General features: G+C 46.3%; 1 protein-coding gene across 1 annotated transcript in view; it reads right to left on the minus strand.

The window, feature by feature from the left end:
* Positions 1–6417: 6417 nt before the first annotated feature.
* LOC117965134 (toll-like receptor 2) overlaps positions 6418–10000 on the minus strand; it is an 11762-nt gene continuing 8179 nt past the window's right edge. Inside the window, exons 2-3 of the mRNA XM_034910085.2 lie at positions 7805–9960; positions 6418–7112 (exon numbers count right to left, since the gene is read on the minus strand). Coding sequence (XP_034765976.2) covers positions 6615–7112; positions 7805–9940 — 2634 coding nt within the window. The 5' untranslated portion in view covers positions 9941–9960 and the 3' untranslated portion in view covers positions 6418–6614. The remainder of the gene's footprint in view (positions 7113–7804; positions 9961–10000) is intronic.

Consider the following 10000-nt stretch of genomic DNA (forward strand, 5'->3'; position numbering starts at 1 on the left):
AAAAACTAGTAAGAAAAGGACAAAAGGTTTTCGGTTTCTGCTGAACTGTCTTGTTGGAAAATATATTCAAACCTGGGCCGGCAATAACAGGAAGGGGGACGTCTACAAGTGCATTGTGGGAGAGGAGAGGCACTCGAACTGCACCAAGGTGAACCTGGGTGAGCCACTCCAGATCAACGCCCCCCTCCTGGAATACTGGATTGGGAATGTGCAGAGAAAACTGGGAAGATTCATGGAAATGAAATACCTCTCTGTGCTTTACAATGCTTCCCTGTGCTTACCAGACCTCTCTGTGCTTTACAATGCTTCCCTATGTTTTACCAGACCTCTCTGTGCTTTACAATGCTTCCCTATGCTTTACCAGACCTCTCTGTGCTTTACAATGCTTCCCTATGCTTTACCAGACCTCTCTGTGCTTTACAATGCTTCCCTATGCTTTACCAGACCTCTCTGTGCTTTACAATGCTTCCCTATGCTTTACCAGACCTCTCTGTGCTTTACAATGCTTCCCTATGCTTTACCAGACCTCTCTGTGCTTTACAATGCTTCCCTATGCTTTACCAGACCTCTCTGTGCTTTACAATGCTTCCCTATGCTTTACCAGACCTCTCTGTGCTTTACAATGCTGTACTTTAAATCAGATCAATGTTTAAAATGATCTTCACCACTAGAGTGTACATTTATATAAACACTATTAGCAAACATAGTACTGATAAGCTGCCTTTAAGGTAAGATGACGTGTATGTAAGCTGTCCCATTTAAATGGATTACGTCACAAGTGAAATTTAGCAACGTCATCAGTGCCATCGTCATCCAACAGTTAACAAACTCGTATCTGTAAATATCGTTTGATAAACTTTATATTCTGTTTTGTATTTATTATTATTATTATTATTATTATTATTATTATTATTATTATTATTATTATTATTATTATTATTATTATTATGCATTTATTTGTCTAGTTTCACAGACTAGCTCCAATCTTGAACTCCCTGATAAAGTTTATAGGCTCCTGTGCGGTTTTCCTATAGCCTGCAGTCATTCAATTATGAAATGAAGTCACCACACCAGTTTCACACAAATGATTAACTACGACTCGTAAATTATTATTAATCACCGTCATCATTCGTTTCCGGTCAATTTATAATAATAATATAATAATGCATGGATTCGCTTACCGTCATCTGCGTAGAACGGGACGATCCACTTCACCCGCAATGCATCTCTCTCTCTCTCTCTCTCTCTCTCATCTCTCTCTCTCTCTCTCCTCTCCTCTCTCTCTCTCTCTCTCTCTCTCTCTCTCTCTCTCTCTCTCTCTCTCTCTCTCTCTCTCTCTCTCTCTCTCTCTCTCTCTCTCTCTCTCTCTCTCTCTCTCTCGGCGGTGACAGACAAGGTCAGAGCCGTCCGCCTTTAGAAGCCATTAAAAGATGGTATGCCGTCTACAGCTACTAATTTTGCTTCATAAAGTCGAATGAAAAGCTGCTGCACAATCCTACGTTAACAGCATATTGAATTACACGCCGCTTGGTAGTTTTCCCATCTACTCAACGATAAAGCTGACACAAATTGCCGTACACTGTACGTATCAAACATGCGTTTATGTGTTTGCAGTATACAGAGCTACCAGAAGATGGCGCCAAACACTACACATTTCACTGTACGGCACATAGACTCGATCCAAGCAATATTTGTATGTTCGTTTTCCCAACATTTAGAAAATGCGAATTATCATATGCAATGCATTGGGTGTTGTACATTTTTGTATAATTAATAGTTTGCAAAAAAAAATATGTATAATTAATGGTTTTAAAAAAAAGATAATTAATGGTCTGCAAAAAAAACCAACATAATTAACATATAATTAACATATAATTAAATGTACCTCTGTTTGACAATAGGAAAACACCCATCAGATCACAATTGATCGCACCTGTACCAAAATCTGACCGCTTTCTAACATTGCAAGGGTCAAGTTTTGGTATGTGTACCACATTGTGACGATGTACCACTTTCTGACACTATACCAGCGAAACTGCAGCATGGTGAAGCTGGGGCAGCAATACAGACAGAAGACCACACTGAAGCATTATTATTGGGCTGAACGTTTTGCATCACCAAGAATTTTAGGAATGAGACCAAAAAAATCTGTTAACGTCACATTATTCAGCAGGTTTCATTCGACTTCACGAAGCAAAATGATTTCATTCTATATAGAGGGTGATGCTCAACTTCTGTCCACAGCTGTAGATTCTCTTTTTAAAAAAGCACAGTCCTGCAGACAAGCACCTGAGTTTAAATACCAAGAGACGCTCAAATAAATGCGATGACAAACGCTTCAGCTGGCAGTGTCTGCCTGTGCACTTCCCTCCCTTATAACAATACACGAGAGGCAGTGTCAGCAGAAGGTCACGGGTTCAAATCCCACCTCTGCCCCTGACCGACTCCCTGTGTGTGACCCTGAGCAAGTCACCTCCTTGTGCTCCGTCCTGCGGGTGAGATGTTAAATCAATGTTCTATTGGAAGTGACTCTGCATATAATGCACAGTTCACAGCCTGCCACTGTAAAGCGCTTTGTGATGGTGGCCCGCATCTTTTCATATAATTTTTTTAATTTTAAATACAATATTCAACATTAAAATACATTACAAAAAAACAGACTGCCGCACTTTTTTTTTGGCTCAAGCTTTTTGTTCGTTAAATCTATTATTAATTAACCTACCAGGCAGGGAGCCAGTGTGTTTTGCTGTTGGGTAATGGGGTTGGTCAATATGTAACGAAGGGGATGAGAATTCACTGCTCAAGGGCAGCCCCTCAGTCAGGAGTCTTATCTCTGCTCTTATCAGTGAAATGGGTTTCATCACCAATCTGAGAGTTTATAGATATATTTACTGCAGGAGCAGTATTGACCTAAAGAGACATCGCCGAGGCGTGGCAATCTGGTGCCACACTAACGCTTGTTTATTCTGATTTCATACAGACTGATCGATCGATACAGAGAGACAGACAGACAGACAGACAGACAGACAGACAGACAGACAGATAGACAGACAGGCAGGCAGACAGACAGGCAGACAGACAGAGAGAGAGACAGACAGATAGACAGACAGGCAGGCAGACAGACAGGCAGACAGACAGAGAGAGAGAGAGACAGACAGACAGACAGACAGACAGAGAGAGAGAGAGAGAGACAGACAGAGAGAGAGAGAGACAGACAGACAGACAGACAGAGATAGACACAGATTGATCCACAGACAGACTGACATAGATACAGAGACAGACAGATCGATACAGAGAGACAGACAGACAGAGAGAGACAGACAGACAGAGGGAGAGAGAGACAGACAGACAGAGGGAGAGAGAGACAGACACAGATTGATACACTGACAGATACACAGACAGATCGATAGATACAGACAGAGATTAATACAGACAGACAGACAGACAGACAGACAGACATAGATAAATACAGACAGATATATAGACAAACAGATAGACAGACTGATCAATCGATACAGACAGACAGACAGGCAGATGCAGAGACAGACATAGATACTGTTGTTGTTGCATGTTGTGGAAGCTGGGATCCTTCAAGAAGCTGCTTGATGAGATTCTGGGATCAATAAGCTACTAACAACCAAACAAGCAAGATGGGCTGAATGGGGCCTCCTCTCGTTTGTAAACTTTCTTATGTTCTCATGATACAGACAGATAAACAGAGAGATTGACAGACAGAGACATCACAGATGGACAGAAGTCTCCAAATAGAATAACAGTTCTCCCAAACACACACACAAAAAAAACAGATGAATATTGAATGAAGAAATTTTAATTCCAAAATAACAACATTTCACAATTCCTTTAAAACACAAGACAACAGAATCACACACAGTGCGATCCTGGTTATGTCAGATTATCCAGATTACTATAAGCTTTTATAAAGGGGACTAAAGGATAATAAAGCACAGTGAAAACGTATACACAGTAAAAAAAAATGCTTGTTATTATTACCATGGAAACAGCACGCACAAAACACTGCTCAGAAATACCATGGGAAACGTGTCCGAGGGTCAATTGAGAACCAATTTACACTGACAATCAAGCAAGAGGCTCAGAGCCAACAATCCCTTCAAAACGTGTCCTTCTGTCGGAGAATCACTCCAGTCCTCGGCCTCCACCAAAAAGAGCGACGACTAAAAAAATCTAATTTGGTTGATCCCTCGTGGATGGGAACGTGCAGTTTAATGCAACTGAGAAGAAAGCTCCAGTAAACTCAAGTGATGGAGCATTAATCACACCCCAGAGAAAACTACAGAAAGCACAAGAGTTTGTTCTGCAGCGTAGCTCTGTGGCGCTCTGCCAAAAGACCGACTTGTGAACACCCTGCAGCTTTGAACACAAAAAAAACCCAAACTTCAGCCTGATTAATTACTGGCAAGACCCATAATGCAACGCCCCGGCATTCCTAAACAGGTTTGACAGAAAAACAAGCTATGTGGCCAAAAGTATTGCATGGAATTTTAGGTTTGAGATTTAAAACTCTAGGAACATAATTTAGATCTTTTATTTAAACATCGTGTAAATCAACAAAACTACAAAATGATCAAATCGCAAAGTCTACCGGACAGAAGCCAACAGCTGCAGAGTTATTTGTTTATTTAGCAGACGCCTTTATCCAAGGCGACTTGCAGAGACTAGGGTGTGTGAACTATGCATCAGCTGCAGAGTCACTTACAACTACGTCTCACCCGAAAGACGGAGCACAAGGAGGTTAAGTGACTTGCTCAGGGTCACACAATGAGTCAGTGGCTGAGGTGGGATTTGAACCGGGGACCTCCTGGTTACAAGCCCTTTTCTTTAACCACTGGACCAGACCATCCTTTTCATGTTGGATTTCGAAATGTCACTTTTTTTCATTTGTCAGTTTTTTTGTATGTTATTCAATATGTTAACGTGACATTATTCAGCAGGTTTCATTCGACTTTATGAAGCAAAATGAATTAATTCTGCAGTGATGCAACACTTTTGATCAAGCCAAACCCCACCAGGGTAAGCCACAGCTGGATTAGAGTATTTTACAGCACTGGAGAATTTCACATTCAGATTCAAAAGGATTTATTTAACCCTTGAGATGTACATCTCATTTACAAAGGGGTCCTGGCAGGAGAAGGCAACAGGAAATGACATGATAAAAAAAATCAAAAACAGCAACAAAAAACAGACCAAACATTCAAAACAGAAAACAGGTCAAACAAATAAAAAAAAAGGGGTATATGAAACAAATACATGAAAAAAATTTAAAAAAACACACAATTCCAAAGTGCTGTACACAGTCAGTCATTACAGGATTTGAAACCCTGCTCAGATTTAACAAATATTTATTTCCAAGTGATTTAAAAAAAAAAAAAAGTATTGTGAAGAGGCTGTTTGGATTAAAATCAACCCCTAATTCATTTTTTTCTCCTATTATCAGCAATAAGAACAGCAGACCAATTTACAAACCTTTTATGTGATTATTAAAATTAGTCATTGAGCAGATGCATTTATCCAGAGACTAGGAGGGTGAACTCTGCATCATCAACAACTGCTGCTGCAGAGTCACTTCCAATAGGAGCTCGTTTGTTTTACGTCTCATCCGAAGGACGGAGCACAAGGAGGTGAAGTGACTTGCTCAGGGTCACACACACACACACACACACACACACACACACGCACGCACGCACGCACACGCACACACACACACACGGGGAGTCAGTGGGATTGAACCGGGAGCCTCCTGGTATCAAGACCCTTTTCTTTAACCACTGGACCCCAAAGCTGAACTAATCTAGTATTTGCTTCACATCCTTTCGTCTCCAGTATTTTTACTGCTGTTTGAGACTTTTCTGTTTCTTGCACTTGAAGTTTAAGTAAAGTTTTCCCATGTCAATTTGAATACTGTAATCAGTTCCTTCTGTTATCTTCCAGCAGGAATACCAAAAAAATCTTGATTAACTTCACATGTTATGGGAAAAAAAACCAAACAGTAACAGACATAACACCAAACTCACAAGTCCTGCACCCTGCCCTGGGAATCAAAACTACCCTGCCTGCTCCCTCCAGTCCAGGGCAGGCTTGAGGCACGGAGACTGAACTGCTCCCTCCCTCCCTCCCTCACCCCCCTAAGAGAAAGGGTGCTCCCTCCAGTCCAGGGCAGGCTTGAGGCACGGAGACTGAACTGCTCCCCCCCTCCCTCACCCCCCTAAGAGAAAGGGGGCTCCCTCCAGTCCAGGGCAGGCTTGAGGCACGGAGACTGAACCGCACCCTCACTCCTTCACCTCCCTAAGAGAAAGGGTGCTCCCTCCAGTCCAGGGCAGACTTGAGGCACGGAGACTGAACTGCTCCCTCCCTCCCTCCCTCACCCCCCTAAGAGAAAGGGTGCTCCCTCCAGTCCAGGGCAGGCTTGAGGCACGGAGACTGAACTGCTCCCTCTGTCCCTCCCTCACCCCCCTAAGAGAAAGGGTGCTCCCTCCAGTCCAGGGCAGGCTTGAGGCATGGAGACTGAAGTACTCCCTCCTAATATATATATATATATGCACGTATTTATCTCTACATACATTCAAGCATATTTAATACTACACGACCTCTATCGGAATGGCCTGGTAACTGATGACCTTGTGTAACAAAAGACTCTCAGGTTCTGTGTCATTGTTGGCGCCTGGAGGTACTACCTGCCTTTGTCCAGCAGGGGCCGCTGTAGAGTCCTCCTCTCCCTCGCCCTTCCCGTCTCCCACCTCCAGGGGGAGCTCTACCATGGAGACACGGTCAGTGGGCTGGCCTCCTCCTCCTCCTGCCTTCTCCCCAGTGGGTGTGGCCTTGCCCAGGACTCCTCTCATTTGTGCCCAGAAGAAAGCCTGTCTCTTGGGCTCCGAAGGCCACTCCAGGTAGGTCTTGGTGCTGAGCATCTTCTTGAGCTTGCAGTACTTGCTGGGCAGCGATTCCGGGTCGATGGTCTCCTTGACGACCAGGATGACGTCGTTGAAGGACTTGCCGATGGCGCGCTGGTGAGCAAAGTAGAGTTCGTAGTTACACCACTCGCTGTTCACAAAGTTCCGGGACAGCACGAAAATCACCTGGAAAAACAGACAAGGCAGGGAAACGGGAATTACAGGCGGGTAACGCAGCGAATTCAACTGATCCCCGTTCAATCGATCGTGTCGCTCGATCACACAGCTGAGAAACGCGTTCATAGTAAAACCGATTTCATTTGCGGGTTTCTTCTGTGAAACAACTAAATAGGCTTTTTAAAAAAAATAAATAAATAAATAAATAAATAAATAATGGCCAAGCCTTCATTTTTCATTGACAAGCAGAACGTGTAAACGAGATAGCGATTTGTTAATAAGAGACTCTAATGAAAAATCAAGTCTTTGATGCCGGATGCACTTTATCAGAATCGTTCTGCGAGGCTGCGTTTACATGAATAAAGAGGAGTCTCTTCTGCTTTTGAAATGAAAAAGACAGACTGTGATAGATAGACAGACAGATTGATACAGAGACAGACCTAAGACTTATTAAAAGAGCCCGTTTAGTTGTTTGACAGAAAAAAAAAAAAACCCTAAATGAAATCAATTTTACTACGAACGCGTTTCTCAGCTGTGTGATCGAGAGACACATACAGCTTAACGGGGATCAGTTGAATTCTTAAGAGGAGTTAGGGGGTAAATCGCTGCACACCAGAAGCCCTAGCTATATCCCCATTCGCAGGGGATGGCATTGCCAGCAGGAGACACACACACAAGCCCTCCCCTCGACGCGGTCTCACCTTGCGGCTGTCTTCGATGTTCTCGATGATGTTGTCGATGATCCACTTGCCCGGCTGGAAGTCCCTCTCGTGGATGCAGAGCCGGTACGGGGGGTCGCAGTTCTCCAAGCAGGGCAGCAGGTGATCCCTGACCCACTCCGCGTCCGAGTGGCTGTACGAGATGAAGGCGTGGTAGGCGTACACCCTCCCGGCTTCCCCTTGCTCCTGCCTGGCACGGTACTGAGCCCTGAGGATCAAGTACATGGCCTTTAGGTACCAGGGGACGTTGAAGACGTGGCAGAGCCCCACGAGGAGGAAGGCCACGGCAGCCGTGGTCACCACGGAGACCGCGATCACGAGACGGACGTCGCAGACCAGCCGGCCCGGGAGATACTTGGCTACGGTCATCTCCAGCAGAGGCTCCGGGTGGTAACACTTGTAGTTGCCCGGCCAGTCTGTGATGTTGGGTAGGCCTTTGCCCAGGGTGTCTTGGATGAAGGCGTGGAGATCGCAGGTGCAGTGGTAGGGGTTGTTGCCCGCTGTCAGGTTGACCAGCCGCGGCATGCTGCTGAAAGAGCCCTCCCCGATCAGCCCGAAGGAGTTCCCGTCGACGGCCAGGCTAAGGAGGTTGGGGCTCTCCCAGCCGGAAGGGATAAACTTGATCTTGTTCCCGCTGAGGAGCAGCACCTGGAGCTGGGTGGCTTGGCGGAAGTAGTCCATGTCCAGGAGGTCCAGGTTGGAGTAGGACATGTCCAGGTAGAGCAGGGTGGTGGGGAGGCAGCCAAAGGTGACCTGATCAACCATGTTGTGGTGCATCACCAGTTTCGTGACGTTCTGTTTCCAAGTGCAGCTCTCCCGCGTGGACCCCAGCTTGTTGTGACTGACGTCCAGCTCCCGGAGAGCGGTCCACTCCGCGGTCAGAGCGGACAGCGCCCGCAGGCTGGCCAGCTCGTTGGCGTTGGCGTTCAAGACCCTCAGCTTGGGCATGGAGCGCCTGTAGTCGCAGTGCTGGTTGTAGAGGGCTTTGTCGGTCAAGCGGTTGCCGGCGATGGTCACCGTTTCCGCGTTCCTCATCTCCTCCCAGGAGTCGCAGGGCACGTGGTTGAAGTTCACGTTCCTGATGGTCAGCCTGACCACTCTGCTCAGCCAGGTGAACCTCCAGTCGAAACGCAGGATGTCTGGGTTGCTGATGTCCTGCAGGAGCAGGTTGTCCAGAACGAGGTCGGTGACGCTGGACTCCAAACCGTCGTTGACGAAATCGGGAGAGCGGGCGAAATCGATCGCTACCAAGCCCAAGTCTTTCACCGCGGACCCTTGCACGTTCAGGAGGGCCATCCTGAGGAGGTTCTCGTTGAATTTCCCCCGGAAGACGACCAGCTGTCTGGCCGCGATGTCCCGTAGCCCCTTGAAAAGGTCTTGGGACCCGGTGTAGTATTTAAACTCGAACAGGTTTCGAAATCGGAGGATGGCGAAGGTTTTGCTGGCTAGATCTTTCAGCATCAAGGGCAGGATTTCCGGTTTCTGGTCGAGGGCCACGTCGAACCACATCTGGTCGGTCTGGAGGACAGACAGAGTCCCCGGGTCGTAGTGCTGCAGGCTGGACGCCGACTTGATGGCAAACTTCTTCAGCGGGGTCCATCGCAAGGGAAGGAAATCTTCTCTGCTCAGGTTGAGGAGGAGGGGGCCGCCCATGGACAACGACTCAAGCTCCCGCAGGGTGGAGAAGACCTCTCCCAGCGCGGCCGAGGCAAACAGGTTATTGGACATCTCCAGGGATCTCAGCCTGGTTAAGGGTTCCAGCAGCTTGGAAGGCACCTGGGTTAAGGAGTTGTTGAAGACGCTGAGCTCCTTCAGGAGAGCGTTAGACGCGAACGCTTCATCCTCGATGAGGGAGATGTTGTTGAAGTCCAGGTTCAGACTGCGAAGCTGGGTCAGGTGTGCCAAGTCTTTGTTCGTGATGGCGGTGAGTTTGTTGAAGGACAAATCAAGCGACTCTAGAGAGGCAGGGAGCCCCGGGGGTACCTGGTCCAGATTCAGCCCCTTGCAGTTCGCGCTATACCCAGTAATAGAGCAGGGAGAGATGCTGTCGGATGCTACTACAGTCATCTGGATGCACAGTAACACATTTGTCCATGAGTTTTTCACCAAGGAAAACATGAGGGCTTGACCTCCAAAATCTGTAAATAAATAAATAAATATTAATACTACCACTAATAA

This window comes from Acipenser ruthenus, chromosome 32 (assembly GCF_902713425.1).
Source record: "Acipenser ruthenus chromosome 32, fAciRut3.2 maternal haplotype, whole genome shotgun sequence".
In the NCBI taxonomy this organism is placed as follows: domain Eukaryota; kingdom Metazoa; phylum Chordata; class Actinopteri; order Acipenseriformes; family Acipenseridae; genus Acipenser; species Acipenser ruthenus.